The sequence below is a fragment of the Rhipicephalus sanguineus genome, chromosome 4 (assembly GCF_013339695.2).
Source record: "Rhipicephalus sanguineus isolate Rsan-2018 chromosome 4, BIME_Rsan_1.4, whole genome shotgun sequence".
Lineage (NCBI taxonomy): Eukaryota > Metazoa > Arthropoda > Arachnida > Ixodida > Ixodidae > Rhipicephalus > Rhipicephalus sanguineus.
Window position 1 is genome coordinate 29,300,327 of NC_051179.1, and position 23,012 is coordinate 29,323,338.

Genomic DNA, 23,012 nt, shown 5'->3' on the forward strand with positions numbered 1-23,012 from the left:
GCGGCACATTTTCATAGGCAAAGCGTATAGCCTCTATTTAATGGCTGTCTTGAAGTGACCCAACGGCGCCGACCACAGATGGCCGCTAATCGTGTCTGAGTGTACGCATGCTTTGCAGCCTTCGCTCAAACCAAGGTCTATAGATCTGCAGCGTAGCATGTATTTGTGAATGCAGGACTTGAAGTCCACTTCCACAGCGTGCATCATAATCGTATCGGGGTTTTGGCACGTATAACCTGTGCAACGGCACCCTCTTCACGTGCCGCTGCATAAATTAAGTGCTAACTGTACGTCTTCTAAAACACGCGTAGCTTTCATAGAAGTGCGCCGATATGGTACATATGGCAGTTCCAGTCACCTCAGAGGAACAGAAAGGGCCTTCTCCTATCGTCCTATCATTCGCTATAGTACGCGGATAACTCGGGTGCATTTAGAAAAAGTGAAAAATCGCGTGAAGGTACTCAGACACATCACTAATTGCTTTAAAGCCACTGCGAGGTCACTTGGGAATATTTTTTGCGCGATTTTTCTGTCTGTGGTTTAGTTGTGTGGTTTTATAATAGGCCTTGCAATCTACCGCAAAGGATCTTCAGTCGGCCGCTAAGTTTTACGAGACAATGGCTCTGCAAATGAAAGAAAGTTGAATTCCTCGCGAAACCTTGATACGTACCACTTAATTGAAAGTTTCAATCTCAACTAGACCCCGTGGCCGGCACATTAATCACTAAATTAGAGGCGCTGGAATAAGTCCTCATTGTCCGTGGAATGCGTGATGGTGATACCTATACATACCTTTGACGCCTTTACATAGGCGTTGAAGGCGACGGTGCTTATGCCTTTTATAATGTGGCGTATTTGCTCGGTCGGGGGCATGGTGGAGTGTTCACGCTTGCATAATGCGAGAATATCCTCATTGTACGAAGTTTAAGATTCACCGGGAAGTTGAGTGCGTTCAGCGAGATTCTTCTTCGCTGCCTCAGCGCGAACAGTGGGGGCACCGAAAATTTCACGAAGGTGCTGCGTGAACGTGTCCCAGTCGCAAAGATCTGGTTGATCGTTGCAGAACCAGGTTTTCGCGACATCAGACAGGTAGAAGGGGACATTCCGCAACCTCTGTGGGTTGTCCCACCTGTTCAAGTCACTGACGAGGTCGTAGTTTTGGATCCAATCTTCTACATCATCCCTCGAAGAAAGGAGAGAGCACACGTGGATCACGCAGACGGTTGCTGATGGCCAGAACGGACGGCGAAGGCTGGAATTGAGTGGTGGCGTCGGACGTGCCAGGATTGTCTTTAGCGAGCATGACAGGTGGTATTACACGACGACGCGACCGGAGCTCCAGCGAGAACGTGCGGGAGGGGAGGACTTGGGGGATGGAAAAGCATCGTCCTCCACTTATGTGGAATCGCCCGATGCAGCCGTGCTCGAGCTAAATCACATAGATGATGATATGTAAAGAGGACGAAGAGCGATTAATTTGTCGCGCTCACAATACGCGAAGAATGCTTGTCGTCACGGTGATGATAAAATGCGACTAGATAGGGCATTTGGGCAAATTTTATCTTGGTGGGATAGCGACGACAGGGGGCGGAGCTTACATTTGTTCTTACATTTGCTTCCCCCTCTTTCTATCCTTTTCACCATCTATCTCTCACTCTATTTCTTTCTGTCTCTTTCTTTGATTCTCTCACTTTCTCTTTTTCTGAAATTATTTCTCTCCATTTATCTCTTTCTCATTCTTTCCATGCTATGCTTTACCCCCGTATTCAGAAACGCTCCTCGACTTGAACTTGATTTGCCACCGCCTTAAGGCAGCGCGTTTGAAACGCGTTCGTGCTGCCTTGGCACCGCCTAAAGGCAGCGCGTTCGAAACGCGTTGAAGGCGGCGGCAAGTCAAGTTCAAGCCAAGGAGCGTTTCTGAACACGGGATTACTCCCTCCTATAGTGTACTATCCCTCCCCTTCTTTTCCTCCTCCTCACCATCACACCTCTCCTCCTCACGCTCATACCCCTTTCTAAGCCCCTTGCTACACTATACCATACGTGGCTACGATATGCTCTAATAGCCGAGTGGTTAGGACGTTCGCCTTCGGATCGAGGGTACACGGGTTCGAATCCCACCCCATTAGGACGTTTTTTACCCCAAGAATTTCTTTCTTTCTTTCTTTCTTTCTTTCTCACGTGTTCTGGGAGCAAAGCAGAAGAGGGCGAATATGAAGAAGATGATGTAGAGAGCGCGTTCATGATGATGATCATTTCTGTTTCCGACAGACAAATTACGGCGAGCTTCAACGGCTTCGGTGTTAAAAATAAGATACTTTTAGCTGTGTGTTTACGATCCGCTCCGGTCAGACCTGCGTATGCTACCGATTTACTCACAAATGCATAGAAGGAACTATAGTGCGCGTGCGCAGAACAATCGTGTGAGCAGCAGGGCTATAGTGTACTAGAATAATATATTATTCTAGTACACTATAAGAGTAACGTCGAACGCACAACTCCGCTGTGAAGTCAACTGAGCGGAGCGTGAAGGTGCATCTACTTGTTTTCGCCGTCGGTTTGCAGTCAAACTGACCGCGTCTAGACAAGACGCGCTTTTCAGAAACGCGATATCTATGCAGTTCCACGGTCCCTGCATAAAAAAAAAAAAAAACAGGTTGCTTTTATGTAGCGGCCGTGGTGGCACATATTTTCTAGAGTGTGTTGGGTAGCGGCCGTGACGGTTCTCTGCACTGACTCGGGCCGCGATTTCTGTGCAGATCGGAGCGTAAGCAACGCTCAGATAGAACTGCTGACAAAGACAGAACATTGAGCGGATTTGGCGAGCGAAATCCAGAGACCATCAAGCGGTGTAAAGAAATAAGAAATATGGGCCACCGTGTCCCCGTAAACGAAGTCAGTGCAGCGGATTGGAAACAAGCTCCAGTGATACAACGAACGCAGCATCACCCTCCCATCGTTCCTTCGTGCCGTTGGCGATGCGTACAATCGGATTGAATCCGCAGTCTCTCGTGCGGCTGTTCCTCGCTGCCATGTCGCGTTCCCGACATTCAGATTTCCGAGCAGCTGTCTTCGAAACGAAGTTTGGCCTTCTGTTCTTGCCGTCCTTACGCTTTCTGCGGCAGAGATCACTCGCTTTCGACATCTCTTTTGCATTCAGCTGGTTAGAATATATACTGCTCACTAAAAGCGTGCACCACTGTGCAACCTCAGCCTGATACATCAGCGATCCGTGGCCCCATTCGCAAAACACTCATCCGCTTGAAATATTCGTAACAGCAGGTTTCACTAAATCTTTACGCTGGATGCGAAAGGCGAATTGAATATAACACTTACGACCAAAAAAAATTGTGAGTCCGGTCCCAAGAGTCGAATTCGTGAGGCTTTCGGTTCGTAAGTTGTGCTTGCCGTTAGCTCGTCGTCGCCTTCGCTAGTACCAAGACTGAGCATCGCGATTGGCTAAAGTCTGCTTATACCAACAACTCTCGTGTAAAAGTAAGATTTGTATTACGCACATGGCCTACGCACAGCTGACGGGGGCAGGAAGCGCACCCCCCCCCCCCCCGCTCCCTGCTTAGCTAAGGGGGAGGCGTCAAGCTTTCCACGAAGCAGTACAGAGTCGGACCTGTTCCATCATTGTTTAAAATTCGGGGTTATGGCCATGCAAGTTTCTGACGATAATGACGGATGAGGAGCACTGATTTTTTGAATTCCGGGAACTGTTTACTTCCGATCTTTACCCCCGGAAAAGCCGGTGACCATAGGCAGGCCGTTTCTCTCTTACTCCATTTTCACTTTTGCATCCATTGCGAAGTTTGTTTTCTTTCGGGCTCGACCAGCGGGGTGGGGCGCTGACCCAACCCCTGCGCGGGGAGGAGCCTGCGTACGCCTATGGTTAACGCACATGCCTCGGGTCTATAGGCCAATCACGATGATCCACTGAGAGGACACACGCAGGGCTACCGTCAGTGGCGCAATACTGAAAGTTGTTCGTGGGTAGAATAGACTACCCTTCACCCGTGTTCTCACATATCTCCCTTACCCAACAACTAGTCGTACACGAGTCGACGTCAGTCAATGAAAATATCGGCTGTCGGCTATTAAATGTGGCGTGTCATTTCTATAAGGGCTAGCCAGTTAGCGTGCACCTCTTGAAAAACCGACCGCTCGCTGGCTAACGCAAACTAGCATTACCAGCGCTGCACCGTTGAGATGAGTCGGCATCGACCTGCGGATGCGTCGATCCTCTGCATAAATAAATTACACAAGGTAATCTACGGCCATCTTATAGGCCTAATACATTTTCGCCCTAATTAGGTGCTTCCAGCTTTTCTATTTTTCCCGGCTGCAAAGCCATTACTGGATACCGGCGTTATGGCAAGCTGTTAAAAAGAGGCTAAAGGCAGCAGGACTGGCGCATAGCAAAGCAGCTTACGGTATTAGCTGACACAGCATTCGGCTTTTAACGATGCTCGCGATTATTCTCGTTGCTTGCCATAGCTAGCCGATGAACTACCAACCAGTCGTTACGTATTCTGTCGCGAGAGGCCGCTCAATATAAGCCTCATTCATGGTGCCTTAAACATTCATGCGTAGCGCTCCTGCAATATTTAGTAGATCCTACGCACTCTAGGAATCGATGTTATGAGAACCAGTCTGCGCGCGAGAAGCTCAATAAAGGGCGTTGTTCTTTTCGACAGCCTAACTTCGTAAACAAAGAAATAAGGGTTTGGAGGGTGCATGGGGGGGGGGGGGGGGGGCACCCCGCGCCCTGTACCCCCCCCCCTTACTCTCAGCGCCGCCCCTTATGCACCGCATGTATTTTTGGTTTTTTCTTTTTTTTGCGTGTATGTGAGGAGAAAAAACTTACTTTCCCTCGAATTCTTACCGCGTTGCCGATAGCAAAGGTGCGCTCGAGAATTTCTCGCGTTAAAATTATCTCGTTCATTTCGAGAAAGCGTTCTCAGTTTCAGCCGCCACGGAAAGTTCCTCGTTTGCTTAATTGCAGAATGACACGAGACCGCGGTGACAGCGGAACGAAAGCGTCAAAAACAGTGAGACTGTATGCAACAGTGGTGAACCATAGATAGCTTGAACTTTTATTCGCCTGTCAGGAAGTGACACGGTTTGGTTTTCAGATGAAGACAGCGCCAGAACGCTTTTTAGATCTGCCACAGAGCACTAGGTCAAGTAGAACTCGTTGTTGGTCTAGTGCTTGAAAGTAAAGCGTTGCGCGAAATATGAACACGTTCGCATGCAAGGGTACCCTTCCATGTGAACGTGTCCTCATTTCGCGCATCTTTCGCTTTCGAACGTCAGGTCTGTAATTATGTGATCACCATTTTTCTCAAAAACTTGACGCGGAGAGCAGTTCCCTGTTTGAGTGGCGTTCCCGCAGATTCGACATTATGGGGGCGCTGGCCAGCCACGGAGCAAGGAGGATGAGCTGACTGGGGCATGCTCAGGCTCGCGGCTTGTGCTCTCACCGCCGCTGTACGCAAAGCAGTCTGACAAAATCAGCTCCTCTGGTTAACCCTTTTAGCCCTGAAATTTTTATTTTTGCCGGAGGGCCTTTTAGTGTGTATTTTCCTAATAGTTAGGACCTCAGAAGACCACAAATAAAAAAAATGAGCCAATGGTGTAAGTATTTATGAATTTACAGACATGACCTCAAATTAGGTCATCAGGGCTCAGTGGTCATGAAATGAGAAAGTATGTTTTTTTTTTTATTCCTGCTACTCACAATAGTACACAAAATGTGAACCAACGGCGTATTTGGGAGTGTGGAAGTTCTCGAAACAACTCCAGGACTTCGTCCCAAAAACGGCGTTTACCTGCCTCGATCAGCTTGCCCGCCTCGGCGTCACCCATGACTTCGGTCAAGCTTCTTCTTTTTTGCGACTCCCAACTCCGTAAAAATTCCACAGTGGTGGTGTCGATCGCAGTGGGGATTGTTGAAGAAATGCTACCCCAAGAATTAGCAGTTTTGGTTTCGTTTCCGATGTGCTGGGGGAATTTTTGTGTGGGCCGAAAGGGTTAATCTTCCTGTCTTTCTTTTACCATTCCCTCCATCCCCCTCTCTTTCTCTCCCTCTCCCTCCCTCTCTCTCTCATAAGCCTTCGTCACTGTAGTTTGTAGCGTTCAATTGTACGCAATTGACTGCATCCCAGTTCAAAGGGATGCAGTAAACTGCATCCATTTGCACTCAGAGCGCGTTTATTGGCTAAGCGTTTGTTTCGCTTCATGCATTTCTACAAGTAAAATTGTTGTGGGGAAAAAGACAAAAGAGCATTGGGAGCTATTGTCGCGTCGCCCGTCGTTTATTTTCATTCACGCTCCACGTTCAAAGGCGAAAAAAAAAATAATAATGTTCCCGTCGCTCCAGGTTTGTAATGCTTGTCTATGTTTTCTTAACTTTTTTTTATTTAACTTCATAAATCTTTCACCCTGCACAGACGAGATTGAGCGATTCGGGTGGATATTAGTGTACGTGCGTAGAATCAACGCACAACTATGTATAATGACGGGCCTATCGATGGCCATCGTTAATACGATTAACAAACGCACGAGAAAAAAAAAGAACTTAAAAAGAAAAGAAATGTTTGAGGTATGAAAAGTCGAGATGGATGACCCACGTGTCCCAACCGGCTTTCGGTGGCGCACGCGTCATCAGTTTTTTTAGCTCACTCCCTTCCACCATCAACCAAAGCGTTCCTTCGGAGCGCGTTCAGACAACGCCGAAGAAGAGTCGAGCCGAATGAGCGCTGCAGCCGCGAACGCGATTAACTTTGCCCTTTTGTCCACAGGGTGGTCTACCCGCACCGCTGGTTCGTTTCTCTCAATTTACTGGGGCTCGTTCGGCTTCCTTCTGTTCGAGGGCTGCTCTTTTCCGGCCAGTACAGAAGTGTTGCTGTTATTACTAACACGATAGCGTTGAAAAGCTCGTTTCGTAAAAATTTCGGTGTTGGAGTCGGCGTCGTTGGTTGTGAGCGAAAAATCAGCGTTGTCCGTGCCCGAAAAATCAAGAAAGATGCAAATAAAATAAATAATAAAAAAATTCGCCGGCGATTACGAGACTGCCCGGTGCGAATTATGGGCGCAGTTGTTTAGGTGTTTTCATTTGGCGATAAGTTGAACAAATACGCATGCGTCAAGGTGACGTGGCGCGAGTGGGAGTATCGAATGCTCGGTTTTCGCGTCAACGTAACGTGGGGAACCTGGCGTCGCCAACTGCCGCCGCTGCTGGCTGACGCGAATGCTGCACTGTACTAGAACGTTCCATACACAAAGTGTCCCTTCGACCAACGCACTTCTTCTTCTTCTCCCAATCCCAAGCCTCGCAGGTCAACCCACTTTCTCGTGCCCATGCGCGAGAGGCATGTGTTGCGCTGTCACAAGAACCGCGAGCATACACGATGCATTGCAGACGCTAAACGCAGCGGCTCGCTGCGCTCCGCGTGCGCTCCTTTTCGTTCTCGTTCGCGCTATCGGTACGCCAACGACGGCAACGACAACGTCGCTCTACGCAGGAACGGGCACCTAAGAGCTGCGCTCTAAAATCTTCGGTTCGAGTGAGAGTCTAACCTAGGCCTTCCGCGTGGCAAGCAGGCGTTCTACCACAGAGCTACGGCATTGCTTGAATCAGCTTCGGAAAAAAAAAAAGCAGCTGGGTGATCGTAGCGAGCATGCCGTACGTAGAACAAAAAAAAAAAGAAACAAATCACCTTAACAGCTGGACAAAACGAAATGCGAAAAACAAAGCATTTTTGCATCACACCTTACATTCAGAGCTCAGGAGTTTGCCGAAATTTATCTTGTGCGCTCGCGCAACACGGCACGGTATAATAGTTAGTCTGGGAAGCCATGTGATCAGGCAGATTATTCCGGAGACGGGTGGCACCGCCATGGTGATTGTGTAGTCTGCGTGAAGAGAGAGATAGTTTTTGCAGGCCTGTTACGGTGATTCGGAAGGAATTGGTAATTTCATGAAAAAATGAAAGCAAGGCAATGTCACGACGAACGTCCAAGTGGGAAAGAGAAGAGTTCCTGTTTTATTTGTTTTATACTGGATTGAGGATTGCAGTTATTTCAAATGAAATGGCTTGTTCTATTCTGGATTCTTTCTAATGAATCAATTGAGTATTTTTAATAAGGAGACCAAATCGAACACGCATACTCTAGTTGTGGCCGAACCAGTTTTACATAAGATAATTTGCGAATGCTTTAGGGTGCAGCTTTGAAGCTACGTCTCAAGAATCCTAGCGATTTGGAAGCGTTGGCATAGATTGCCCTAGTGTGCTCGGACCAGGACATATGAAAAAATGGGAAGGTAGGGTATACGTTAGAGCTGGCTATCGCATCATCATGATTTTGATATTGAAAAAACACACAAAAACAAGAAAAATTGCAAATAAAGGAATAAGAAAAAGAGTAATAATAAGCACTGTGTATATATACGATCTCTGGCGTATAAAGGATGGGCAGACAGTAAAAGCAGAGTCCAATACATGGAGGGTGGTCAGGCACATTACCACTGATAGAGTTTGTACAAGTGGTTTTTCATGCACTTATATGTGACATAATTATGAGGTATCTCCATTAACAAGGCAATACTATAAACAGGAGGAATAACGTCAATTACAAACATCGAATTAAAGTTGTGTCCCTTAAATAATCACGAAGTGCGCTCACTCGGCGTCTTTGATTGCCGGGTTGTTGTTGTCGTCGTCTTCGTCGTCGTCGTTGTTGTTGTTGCTATAGTAGTAGTAGTAGTAGTAGTAGTAGTAGTAGTAGTACTAGTAGTAGTAGTAGTAGTTGTTGTTGTTCGCATTCCCGACCAAGGCTAACGACAAGTGGGGGTATTGGGAATCGGGTGGTTATATCTCATGTTTCAAAACTAAGGGTAGGGCAATCTTTACATTACGCAACTGCTGGACTTCGCAGCTTGTTTCTTCTCGCTTTCTAATTAGAGAAAAAAAGAACGTAAGACAGAATATTTTGAGGATTGAGATGATTGTACCCTCTTTCTCTTAAGCTGCAGAAAAAAGTTAGAAAAAAGACTGAAGATAATAAAGACCCGGAAAAATAAACAAACGAATACATACAGAGCATGCGTGACTGGACTATAAAGCGGCACACAAGGAGACAACAATGAAAAGAGGTCCATATAGAAAGAAGCCAGTGAATGTTAATTAGAAAGTCATCTGGCCGATTACTATTTCTTTTTTTTTTTGCGAGAGGAGAACAGTGACATAAACAAAGAGAGAGAGAGACACGTCTCATCATTTTTTTTTCTGGAGAATTTAAATGCACACGGAATTCACATATGAGAAGCATGATCGTGCGCTTACGCACTGATCGCAGAAGCCACGTCGCGACGCTGTACACGATGACGTGAGCACAACCAGTGGCGCTGCAGGCGACACACATATCATTGGTAAACTATATGAGAGCGGAGGACAACCGCATTTGTAGCTTGTGGTTCGTTCTTCTCAGGCTACGGCGTTCACCACGGTCTGTTATTAACGCGAAACCCTTAGATGGCTCATGAAACGCGAAAACAGACCGTCGGCGACGTCAACACGAGTGATGCAAACAATCATAATCATGTGATGATGTTACCATATGACGTCATCATGACTTCACAGATCGACAAAATTCGTGACGTCATCATGACGTCAGTAGATGTCACATAACGTGATGTCACATGAGGACGTCATCACATGAAATCGCCGCTTGGTCCAAGATGGGCCGATCACCGAGGCAGTGCAAAACCACGTTAGGTGCAGGAAGCTTTCGGAGGGAGGCGGGGGACGATCAATACATCGAATGAGAAGAAAAAGAAGGTGGCTTTCGCCTTCGAGTTGTCTTAGGCGAAGGCATAAGGGACCCTTCGAGTTTCTGACACAGTTGGGAACGCTTGCGTTCGTGTGCACAACGCTCCTGACAGCGACAACACTGAGAATATAGAGATGCAATAAGCAAAGTAGGAAAATAGAAACGCGTCAGTAAATATTGGCACGTGGAGGATAGGGCAAGGGTTAGAGGGTCGACGTTAAAGCCTTTCTTTTTGAAATGTCACGTGATTTGGTTTTCAAATCGAGAACACTTCGGGCAGCCGTGTATGCGTCAAAGGGTTCAGTTCTCTTTCCCTTTATATCTCCCTTTCATAACTCGCTCACATACACTTGTAACAGACGAGGTGCCGCAAAAGCTCGTGACTTCGAGACCACGCCAGCTGTCGGAGGAGACCTACATAACCATCTACGTCTTCTTGCCTTGTGTTTTGTCTTTCGTTCGTTACAGATCTCTTCCTTTTTCTTGGCGGGGCCGGGGGGAGGGGGGGGTCGGAGGAAGGGGAATGCGCACTTCTTTACATCATGCATAATATCGCTCCCTTTGCTTAAATTTGGTCATTCGATCGTTTTTCTTCCTTCTCTACTTTTTCTTCTTCTTGCGTTTTTTTTTTTTTTTGTTCCTTCCACGTCACCGAACACTGATGTCTTCTGTCCACGACGGTGTCACTGTTGCTTCGTCATTTCACAAAAACTCATATTTTCCTGCACATTCTTCGATTTCCTCTCTCTCCTCCGGTCCCTCGCTCTGACATCTTATTCTCCACTCAGGACTTTCACGCTTTATCGTTTTCAGTTCCTGCGAAACTTGGTCCGCGCATTCGAGTTAGAATCTATTCGCGCGGTTGACCCCCCGCTTATGAAACTTTTTTTTTTTTTCATTTAGAGCTCGCCTTCTTTTGTACTTGAACGTTAGCGCCAGCGTGATTTTTGCAGGTTTCGAAGCTTTATTCTCAAGTCTGCTTCTTCATTCTCTTCCTACTCGTCAACGGTTGCCTTGCCCATAAGAGCCGAAGACTCCTCCGACAGATACAATCGGAAAGGGAAAAAGCAGAATTTTATGTTCAGATAAGAGCGAAAATTGATCGGCTGCACTCATACTGCATTAAAATATACTAGATTTTTTTCTTTCTTTCTTTTGAGTGATTGACATTCTTTCTTTTTTACTTTCCTATCTTCTTTCCTATTTCTCTCTTATTATTTTCCTTTTCTCTTCTCTTCCTTCATCCTGGCAGAGAAGGAAGGCGTTCTGTCGCTCTAGGTGGGAGTTGTCAGCCTGCTCTCTCCCTGCTTCCTCTGCGTCCTTGTGTGCGCATATCCAATAATAATAATAATAATAATAATAATAATAATAATAATAATAATAATAATAATGATAATAATAATAATAATAATAATAATAATAATAATAATAATAATAATAATAATAATAATAATAATAATGATCCACCCTTTTTATTATTTCTTTATATTTATTATTTAATGTAAAACCTTCACATTATCTAATCTGTTATTAAGCATTTCAAGGTTCTTGTTCTTGTTCTTGTTCGCCTTCAACTATGGCTCACACCCACTGCGGGGGATTGGCCAAGAAGTGAGTGGTTTTATAACGTGTTAGAATACTTTAGAAAGGAGGTTACAGAATAGAAACTTTACAAGTTTGATAGAAAATTTTGGCGCTCGATCAAATATGAATATATATAGTAATAATGAAATAAAAAAAAACCAATGGCCGAATCTTTAAAAATATATCCATGTCTCGACACACAAGGATAATAATATAGATTATCTAGTTACCCGATTGGTTTCATTGAGGTAATCCCGCACAGCCACGCAAACCTTCGCATTGGAGAACCCAGAAATAGAGGCTCCAAAAGACAAAATCACAGGCACAGATAAATTCAATCCTATAGCACGTAAAGGTGTTTCCAAAAGGGTTTTTCGTGCTGCAGTATATCGCCTGCAGGTCAGAAAGAAATGATCAATAGTTTCTAGCTCACCACAGAAAGCGCACAGTGGAGAAGGTGCCTGAGCAGACCTGTGTTGATAGAAATTTAGTTTCGGTACACGACAGCGCAGTCTCGTAATTGACACTTCCAGTTTACGGGTTTGACAAAATGACCGCCGCCAAGGATATAATAAGTGCCGATATTCTGTGGAACTTGTCAGTGCTGTGTCTGCAAAGGCTTCCATAATGCTACGCCTGCGAAATCGCGCAGCCGTCACATAAGCGGATGTTGGAAAATAAGGTAAAATCGGTCCACTGATCGACGACTTCGCTAAAGAATCGGCAATTTCATTTAGGAACAACCCTTTGTGTCCAGGAACCCAAACTAAGCGAACTTTTCTCAAATGCGCAGGTACCAGTGCACGAAACGCCTTTATTACGTAGGATTCAGCCCCAGCAGAAAGTGCAGCACAGAGAGATAGAGAATCTGTAATTATAACGGCAGATGTAATTGCCGAGTTTAACTTGCGCAATGCGAGCACAACTGCCAGAAATTCAGCCACAAAAACGGGTATGAAATCGGGTAGTCGAAGGGAATACGACCAATCCAAATTCTTTATTTTTCTTTTGTTTTCTTGCTTTTTTTTTAGGTAACGCGGTGGTGAACACGTTGGAACGTTCCTTATTCTCTATTTCGTTTACTTCTTCTTCATTTTTCCCCATCAAAACGAGGCTGGCTGTCTTCCGAATCAAGGCATCACTCTCACCAGGCTTGGCCAACCTTGTCGCATTTTCAGTCAACTCAGAGGAGCACTTGTGGTTGTTTTAGTTGTCATTAAAATGATCGCTTTAGTTTTTCTGAATTTTAAGGTTACAAGTGCATAAAGACCTGCTGGCACTACGAGGTGCCAGCCCGTGAATACATACACCTATTTGAATGTTAGAGGTATTTGTGTGTGTGTGTGTGTGTGTGTGTGTGTGTGTGTGTGTGTGTGTGTGTGTGTGTGTGTGTGTGTGTGTGTGTGTGTGTGTGTGTGTGTGTGTGTGTGTGTGTGTGTGTGTGTGTGTGTGTGTGTGTGTGTGTGTGTGTGTGTGTGTGTGTGTGTGTGTGTGTGTGTGATGAGATCAAAGAGAAGTTTAAGTTTTTCTGCTGAAGCACCACGAAGATACGAGACCTAGACACAATCAAAAACGAGAGAGAAGAAGAGGCACTGCCGTAGAAAAGATAGCCTCTTTGCTGATACTCAAGCTTATCCAGAACGCATTACCTATAGACGCCGTAAAATTTTTGGAACACTAGGGGAGATAAGGAAAGCGATTAAGTTCAAACACTGCAAAACACGCAAGAAGACATTAAAGGCAAAGAAGCTGCACTGTAACTTTTCTGCCCACGCTTTCCTCGCCCTGTTTTCTCTAAATCGATCCCTCTTCCTCATGAAGACATAGCGCGTTTGCCTTTCGGGTTTTTTTTTCCTCTTTGTACTAAAACTTCGAAATTCTAGGAAGCTTTTTGTTGTTTTTCGTTGTGAACATATTTCGCCTCCCTTGCTTCGATGATTATTGTGCCAGGCATTTGCGATAAACAGCTTTCTTTCTTTTTTTTTGTTATTCCATTTGATCTTGGCACATCGCCATAACGTTTTACTGGTCGTCTGGGCTGTATTACGGTGCGGCCGTTATTACAGTGCGACCGTTACAGTGTGACTTGGCTAGGTCGAATACCGCTTGTTTTGCCTTGTTCTTTCTATACATCTCAATAGTATTATTAGAAAGGTTCACCAGCCAGCGCTCCGTTGCCTTTTATCCGCCTCCTAAAAGAGCTTATTGAATTTGTAGCACCTGACCATTATTCACTTGATCCCGCATCGACGTCGCTGGGCGAAAACGACCTAAGAGGTTGCGAAAGAGGAACACTCCTTAATTATATTAGCGCTTAGAACGACTATAAAAGCCGAACTAGAAGAACGGGGGTAAAGAAACATAAGCACTTAAAAGCAAATACTTTTTTTCCCCAAAATGCGTTGTTGGAGAGGTTACACAGTTTTTGCCGCAACTATAGTTGTGAGCATACCGGTATAGCGATCGGAGTAGTAAGGGTGATCTGGAAGAGTGCAAAAAAGAAATTAAACCTAAGGCATAGACAACGCGTTTAAACTAAAGTCGCATAGCGTGGCGTCTGGCGAACATCCGCCAATGGAGGAAAATAAGTAAATAAGAACATAAAGTTATATCCTGCAGTGGGGTGAAAAAAGTCAGTTTCGCCGCAAGTGCGATACAATGAATGAAAGAGCGGCGAATCGGAATGTTATACGAATTAAGCCAAGCAGCTAACTCCTTTTGGATACGATCTCGCGTAACTCTGCAAAACGTTGGCGCAAGGTAATGCGGCCGCTCCAGGGAGCGAAGCAGTTTTCGTGCTGTCTGTCGCTTCAATGCGAAATAAGCAGTTAGAGCACAGCACGTATACAGGACCAGTGCTGGGCAGTATCGAAGATACATGTATCTTAGATACTATCTTAGATACTCGTTGGGTATCTTGTATCTGTATCGCGATACGTCTCACAAAACGAGTATCTGTATCTGTATTTCCGATACATTCGATAATGTATCGTGTATCTAAAGATACAAGATACTGCTATAGAGACACCACCGTGCGAAACAATAAACGTTGGCTGAACTCCGCTTCTGAAGATGATACTGCTGCCACTATGCCACCTGAATTAAACTAACGACAGTGACATTCTTTTATCTTTCTGCCAGAGTGCTCCAGCGAGCACAGCCGATTAGGTATACGCGTCGCTATTCGTGGAGCAGACTCAGGTGATGGCACTCGAGCCACCTCGACAAGAACAGGCGCGCGAACGTCTACGCGCAGCCGGCGTCTTTTTCTCGATGTTTCCTTTCTTTTTAATTGTGTCGGTGCCATGACACTTGTTCGTAGCCACTGTACTGTGCTGAGTACTCCAATGCGTGCGGCGTCTTTCGCTCAAATTTATCGAAGTTCGGCTTGCGTGGGTGCTTTATTGCAAAGTCTCAATAATGCAATATTGGGGTTGATTTACGTCTCGCGGCTATCACACATCAGCGATTAGAAATATCTCGTGCATGTAAGCTTGATAATGAGATTGATTTATACGCACATGAGATTCTAACAACCGTGACACCACCGATGCCGATGCTAGATGCAGTAGAACAAGCATTTACGTAACAGAAGATATTTTGGCGTACTGTATCGTTGTTCTTCCTGCTAAATTATTCAAGGAGTTATTTTAATGATAATTTGATTTATAGCACAATTGCTCTCTTTGCTGTACCCCGTTAGCATTACATGCATTACGTAGGCCTCGGTATAGTCCTTGCCCGTCTGTTTACTGTTATACGTCTTTTGTAACCAGCCGCTAAAATACGTTCTTTGCTATAGTCGTATTTTTTTAAGTGTCTGCCTGAAAGGACGTAAAATAATCTGAGCGTGCGTAGAGTAGGCTGTAACAAAAATTCTGCTTAGGATTTAGTAAAATAGCGAAATTGAGTTTGCATTATAATAATGCAAAATATAAAAAATCTTAAAAATATTAGGAAGGGGGATTGAGAAGTATAGTGCAAAGTACTCCGTTTTTCTCGTGAGCGTCCCTACGAGCCCCTTTATACTATTTTCCATCGGTACTGTTTTTTTTTTTTCAATTTTCTGTCCTTAACATCTAAATTGAGGCAATCAGTTTTCTATTGTCTGACCGTAACATCTAAGTGGACGGTACGTCATGCTCTATTGTCATAGCTTCTAGAGGTGCCACCTGTATCGTATTTATACAGGGTGTTTCGCGGAACTGGAACCGAATATTTACAAAGAAGTGGTTGACCTCTAGCGAATAAAACAACTACATGGTTAGCGTCATGTGGCTCTCGTTAGTGTATTTTATATTGCGCTTAATTCCTTAATTATCTACGATGAAATATGCAACACTTCAGACATTCAACTTAGGGCCAAGTGCACTTTGTTAGGTTGTAGAGGGCATTCAAAAATGACCAAACCGGCGCGTGGACCGTGGTGAAATGAGCGGCCGCTGCTTTAGGTATCGGCTCCACAGTGCGTCATTAAGGCCGCACATGGCATAGCAAACGCCAGCGTCCCTGAGAAGCGACAGCTTGACGGTCCGCGCGCCGGTTGTTTCGCTCGAAGCACGTTTTTGAGCGCTGCAGTACGGTAGCGCATGAGCACAGTCACTTGATTTCATTTCACATTTCGAGGGTTTCCTTTAAAAAGCCGGAAAATATTCACCACGCACCGTGTACGACCCCAAAAAAATGAATCAGTCGTTTTTAAATGCGCTCTATTCGTGACGAAACGCAATCAGCCTAAAAATGAATATTAAGAATGTTCCATTATTGAGCTTATTTAATTAACCATTTAGGCGCAATATAAAAAAATGCCATAACGAGTGCCATATGACGGTAAACCATATGCCATTGGTTTCATTCAGTCGCAGTTAACCACTTGTCTTTTAAATATTTGGTTCTACTTACGTGAAACACACTGCATACTTATTGACTGTGATTGTTCAATACGGAACCACCTTGCTATTGACTCGGGTATGTTCGTTTTCCTTTGTAGGTCTCCGTAATGCTTTTTTTTTCACTTGTTTAAATCAGCAGGGAAGAACAGCTTGAAGTGGCAATAGTGCGAATAGCAGTGATATCCTGCGACGCTTTGTACTGCTACAATACGTCTGAGACGTTTCTGTGCGCCACAAGTTCTCTTGGAGGAGAAATAGTAAAAACAGAGTCCATCAACAATTTCAGTGTTATGAAAGGACTCTAAAGATAGCCCGTTAGTGAATATGTTGCTAGCGAATCCTTTACGCCAGAAGATAAGTAGGATATGAAAAATTATTGCACTTTTATGTCTTCAATGAACTGTGAGTGCTGACTCTGTAGCTATCGTCTTCGCACGATGGGTCGCAAAAAATATCCCTACCAGCGTTTTTGCTGCTCTACACCTGTAGGGTGATGCAGGGGCGTAGCCAGAAAAGTTTTTCGGGGGAGGGGGGGGGTTCAACCATACTTTATGTATGTTCGCGCGTGCGTTTGCATGTGTGCGTGTATATATACGCAAGCAAAACTGAAAAATTTCGGTGGGGGGGGGGTTGAACGCCCCCCCCCCCCTTGGCTACGCCCCTGGGGTGATGCGCTATTACGAAAACGGTAATACGCTTACGGACAAGGTAAGACTGTACAGCGGTATTTGCGCCATCATGCGGAGGCTTCTTAATGACGTTATTGCAAGTAGATGGCAACCAGCTAGCTGGTCGCCAAGAAGAGCAGCGATACGCATCAATTGCGAAAGTGTCAAGCAAAAACAGCTGACCTCGCCGCATATAAAGAGCTGTCATGTTAAGCAGCCAAACAAATCCCAGTAAGTTCTTTCGGAATGAAACTGCTATGCTTTGAGCACGGTGTGAGAATTGGCTTTGAGGAAGAATGACAAAATTTCGGGATGCAAGCAGATACATTTTATTACAATTAAACAAAGTTGGTCGCAGTTGCGAAATATTCAAATAAACGCTTTTGTACATACGCCTTTGCTGCTTTGATCTCACTGTAGAGATCTATAGTAGCAAATTTGCAAATGTATCGAAGTATCTTAAGATACAATTGGGAGGTATCGTATCGGATACATATTTTCGGGGAGTATCTTGTATCTGTATCTCAAATACTTCTTGCCAGAGTATCTTGTATCGTATCGCGATACAATTTCAAAGTATCTTTGCCCAGCCCTGTACAGGACGAGTAGGTACCGTCTACTTATCTCTTTGTTGAAAGTTCTCAGTTGCTGACTGAGCAACTCAGCCCCCCCCCCCCTCTTCCCATCTTCACCGGATCCCCTGCATGCTCGTTCGTCCCACGGAGGCGGCCGGTGCGTTTCATTTCTGCTTGAGCCACACCCGTCTGTAGCCTTCGAAAGCTGTCGCTCGCATATAGAACATAGGACGCGCGGGGCGATGTCATTGATTTGGACTGTATACAGACGGCGGCTAAAATGCGGCGGCGGCTAAAATGTGCCTCGAGTGTCCATATAATTGCTATCGTAATAAAACTGCTTTCGGGAATGATGCTGCATGCTTCTAAAGAACGAGGTACCGTTCTTTGTCTTCTGTCAATGCTTCGTGAGGTGAGGGAATGGGGTTAAAGTAACGAATGGGTAAGAAAAAAAGGCAATGAGCTGCCGATAATTAAGCGACGGCCAATTTCTGAATCATGGATTCGGCCCCACTGTTTCCGACGGGAGAGCCAGTCATCGGAAATCTGGTAGTTCGTGTCGGTTTACCACCGTGTACGCACGCGATTGAGCTGTGCGTTGGGAATGGACAGATAAATGATGACATACAATAAAGGAGGTGCGATAGGTGGCGCAGATGGCTGTACAAAATATACATAGCGACAGGGAGATAGAAGCTGGGAGGCTGAGCGGGAAGGGGGTTGGGGGGCGCATTATTTGTAGGAGATGCGGCTATATAACGCCTTTTTTCTTTGATTGCAGCGTCACACGTTTGCCTGCTCAGTTCTCTTCAGCGCAGCGTATCGACAACTGACGACGACGCCGTGATAGTGCTTGTTCATCGCTGCAATGGTACGTTTTAAAAAAATCTCACTTTTGCCGCAAGGGCGAATCAGTGAATGCTATATCAGCGAATTGAAATGTTATATGAAGAAAGGCTAGCAGCTAACTCTTTTTGGATCCAATATCTTGTAACTCAACGAAAACGGTGGTTCAAGCGAATACGACCGCTCCAGGGAGAGAAGCGGTTTTCGTGCTGTCTGTCGTCTCAACATGAAGCAAGCGGTGTGAACACAGCACGTATACGAGCAGTCTACTGGGCGGTGAATGGTAGAAGAGAGAGTGCAGAGGCTAGACTACTATCTTTTAGATTGTAGTACCCTCACCGCGAAGCGCCAGGTTGGAGTACACATCCCTCCCAATTAGAAAAATGGGTGGGTCGTTGAATCCAACGTTCTGTAAAAGGAACTTGTTGTGACTTTGTCGAAACGTCGGCTTTAGCGACGTTCCTGGTTTTTACCGCTTCAATTTCCTCAACGGCGCCAATTTTCCTCTAAACCTCAGCCTTGTTTTCAACACTTAGCACCAGTCAATTTGCACTGCGCACGCAAAACACGATAAAGTGAACTTCTTCGGGAGTATAGCCTTCGTGCTTCAGGGGAGATCAGGACAAACAGGAGGTGGTGATGGTATTGCAGGTGATTATGATGACGATTATGATGATGCCTACGTTTCTTATAGCCTGTGGCTAAGGAGAGTCATGGCAGCAGCTTCGTAACTTGCGGCGTGTCCCAAGATGACAGAGTGAGAATCGTGGAAATTGAACACCCTTGCTTCCTCTTTATTCACAGTAAGTAAACCCGTGCAGCAAAGACGATAAGCTCGCCGTACGAGCAGGCACGCTCACGCTCGTCGTCCATTATCGGGTAATAAACATACAATGCATATTTCTCTGTTTGTTTTTAAATCAGTTTTTCCCGAATAATCGCGACGCTTTCCGCCAGGTAATTACGCGATGGCAGGCCCTGAAGCTTCCCAATGCCACGCGTAGTGGCTTGATCGATGCAGGGGCGTTAGCGCGAGTAACACCGAGCTCGGCAAAACTCGCTTGTTCATTATGCTAGCAGTTACTGGCACGTGCGCGGGCAACATAAAGATAGATAGAGGGTGGAAAGAAAGAACGCGGTCCGAAGGTTCGAACCACGCACGCAGGTAAGGACAACAGTAAGCTGTCACGCGAGCGAGCACTCTTCATCAAAGTGCCGCTTTCGTTCACCGCTTCGCTTATTAAATATCGTCGGCACAGCACTTGTGCGCTCACGATAACTTCGCCTGGAAACAGAGGCGAAAGTAAACAATGTGTAAAGCAAACCGCCGCGATGGGAATTCACCCAGCTCGACTGCATGTAGTTGCGATGTGTTTTGTACGCGTTAACGCCGCGCCGGTACACCAGATAGGTGCGCGCGCGCCTCCCCTTCTGTAAACACCTACCACTCGCACGACACAAGCTATTAGCGGGGCTAACGAGTTGCATAAGTAATTAACGGCGTACACGGGTCGGCTCGTGCGTCTTTTCCATGTTCTTATTGCTGTGCGGTTCTCAGAGCCTTCCGATCACGCCCACTTGTATACACAACGCGGTAGTTGAAAGTCGGCGGTCGGACGTCGCTTCCAATCAAGCCGGTATAGGGGTAGGTAGGCAAAACTTCGCTGCATTTGCATAGAGAGGATTTCCTCGAGAGATATTGGAGGGGAGTCGAATCCTTTTTCACATTTCGGTTTGCCGCAAGGGATAGGATACGCTTCAAAGAGAAATACATAGATGATATTTCAAATTCCTCCATTAGACGGACCATCAACCAGTCTTTTTTGTTATGGAAGGTCGCCTTGTGAAGGTCGCCTTGTTATGGAAGGTCGCCTTTGGGGGGGGGGGGGGGGGGGGGGGGGGGTTGACCCCCCTCCACTGAAATTCTTCAATTTTGTGCGTGCATACACGCGTATCCATGCACATATCTCTCTCTCCTTTCGCCCCAGCGAAAGGAGAGAGAAAGCACTTGAAGCGTGCGACACATCCATGCAACTCCGTTCGAACTTGACGTATTCTAAAAAAATGTGCGGCACTCGATTCGTGAGGTAATAAACTCCGATAGTGAGGTCAGTCGACGATTACTTGGAAAAGTATTGCAGGGTCCCTTTAGAAACTACGGACACATTACCGATTTCACTTTTTTTTACGTGTAAACACAACCTAAGCCTTTGATAAAACTGGCAAATGTTAGTCTCCCAATTAACTCATTAAAGCGCCCTCTTCCCACAAGCGGTCCATTTGGAAACGTCGAAGAAACGTGTTGTTCAAATGTAAACCAAATAAGCCAGTCTATAAGCGACTTGCAGATGGAGCACATACACGCAAGTCTGGTGTCCCCACCGCGGTGGTGTGTCCATCTACTAAACGCGATTGTAACTTGGTCAGGAAGTGTCCATAAACAAAAGAAAATGCAAGTTAAGTACATGCGGGTGCGCTGTTAAAAGGAGCACTTGGGTGCAGATCATGTCCGGATGTCGCTCTCTTGCAAAAGCATAGTGGCTTAGATTTGCATAAGACTGCTAGCAGTTGACTGTGCTGACTCTTTTTGACAGGCTAGTGCCGTGCACAAACAATGTTTCCACATACACTTGCAGTTAGGCCAGCAATATGAAAGGTGCACATTCGAGTGTCCTCTTTTACATTGTACATCGATATACCGGAACCAAACCAACGAGCTGCGATCTCATTCGCAAGAATAAGACTGAGAAGAAAAAGCAATCTGTAGGCGGCTCCTTTGAAAGGTACGCTCAGATTACACAGAAGATGAGCTCGCATCTCGCTCTGCCGAAGCCTTTTCTCCTCGTTTTATTGTGCTTTATTTATATCGCTGTCTTCGGGGCCAGAAAAGAGAGATTTTCGGCCGCAAATCTTCTTTAGCAAGCCGAGACGAGCGAATAGAGAGAGAGAGGGGGTGGTAGGCGGATGCGACGAGCGCACAAAACCTGACTGGCACTCCTGAGCGATAGGCTTTTTCGTACCCTTTATCTTCCAGATCCTACAGCGTTCCTATTCCCCCCTTTTCGCCGGTGTCGTGGTATTAGGTGCGACTGCGCGGTTCATCCTGTCGGGATTGCGGGTCTCTCATCCGTCTGTTTACATCCGTTTCCCGACTTCTTTGCTTTTCTATCCCTATGCCTCTGCAACTCTTCAGAGTCAGTCTGTGGCGCCAGCTTGTTAAGTTCTGCGCATTTTTTTCTGTTACTTTTATTCCTAGTTTCCTTTCCTGCTCTTCGGTTTCACCACGAGGAAATGTGATGCCCAGGTGGGGGAGTGCACGATCTGAGTATCTCCTGGCTATTTCTCTTTGTATTCTTTCTTTCTTTCTTTCTTGTTTGGCATGTTTGCGTTTAAACGCAAGTGCGAAATATATTTGGACAGCTGTCATCCTTTGAGGCAGTGGAATGATCCTCAATTTCTACGCTTACCAACATTAGTCCGAAAGGCCGAATCGGCGAGGTCTCAGTAATACGCTAAGAGCGCCGATGGTTTTCTGAAACATTTTATATACTGTGAGTTTACAGAGCAAACGTGGCACCAGTGTTCGGCTTTCGTTTTTCGCGACTCCTTATTCTCTGGATACCATGTCTGACCCGTTAGGATATTTCCACTCCAAACTTGCTCTCCGAACGTCCACTCGAAAACCTAGCCGAGAAAGTTTAAAGAAATCCCTGTATGCTTCGACGACTCCGGCGTTGCGCGTCCGGGAATGACGGTTCGATATTCAAAGGCACTTATTTCGATCGAATGTTAGGTCAAGCGAAGTAAGCTCATTGCAATCTGCGCAGTTGTCCCATTGAAGGAGCTGACTCGACGCTGGTCGCGTTTATGTCGAATTTTGCTCGAAACTATGTATGTTCGCGTTGACTCGACGTTCTTGGTAAAGCTAGAAGCGAACGTCTCGCTCCTGTCGGTGACAGGTAATTAAGTATGCTTGCATATCGGCATAGCTTGTGAATAGTGTTGTGCCTGAGCATGAACACTGCATGAATGGTACGCTGTAACGAATGAACGTAAAGACGGTTGTACGTGTCGCTGTTTGTTTATCGTATAGTGTTTATCGTATGGCTTCACTAAAGCTTATATCGTACAGGCAGCGACAACAGTAGGAAGGAACAACAGAGACAGGAAAGAGCGCTGACTTTCAACTGAATTTATCGAAGGTACTTCGGCCCATTTTATACAAGGTGCAAAGATCGGTGTGCATGGGCGTCAACACTTGTGTGATTATGTATAACATTGTCAACTGAGAAATGAATACTCTCTATCAGATAGGTAAAGTGATGGTGTGATGATGCATCGATCAGCGGTCTTCCTGATAGAAAACGCTTCTATAATCTCTCTTTCTTCGTTTTCGCTTGCTTCAAAAACCTTGTCTCGTGAAAGAGAGGATTGCATTTGCGTTCCTTGCAGTGCACAGCCATGTGGCTATCATATCCATTTCTTACGTTGTATGCATGCTGTCTTGCTCGGTCATTAAAGCATTGCCCTATTTGTCCTATGTATATCTTTCTACAGCTCAATGGTATTTCGTATACGACATCTGATTGGCATCATTACCCTGTGCTGAC

The 23,012-nt window shown here is 45.6% G+C and overlaps 1 protein-coding gene across 1 annotated transcript in view; it reads right to left on the reverse strand.

The window, feature by feature from the left end:
* Positions 1 to 924: 924 nt before the first annotated feature.
* Positions 925 to 23,012, reverse strand: part of LOC119391106 (uncharacterized) — a 159,239-nt gene continuing 137,151 nt past the window's right edge. Inside the window, exon 15 of the mRNA XM_037658781.2 lies at positions 925 to 1,226. Coding sequence (XP_037514709.2) covers positions 925 to 1,226 — 302 coding nt within the window. The remainder of the gene's footprint in view (positions 1,227 to 23,012) is intronic.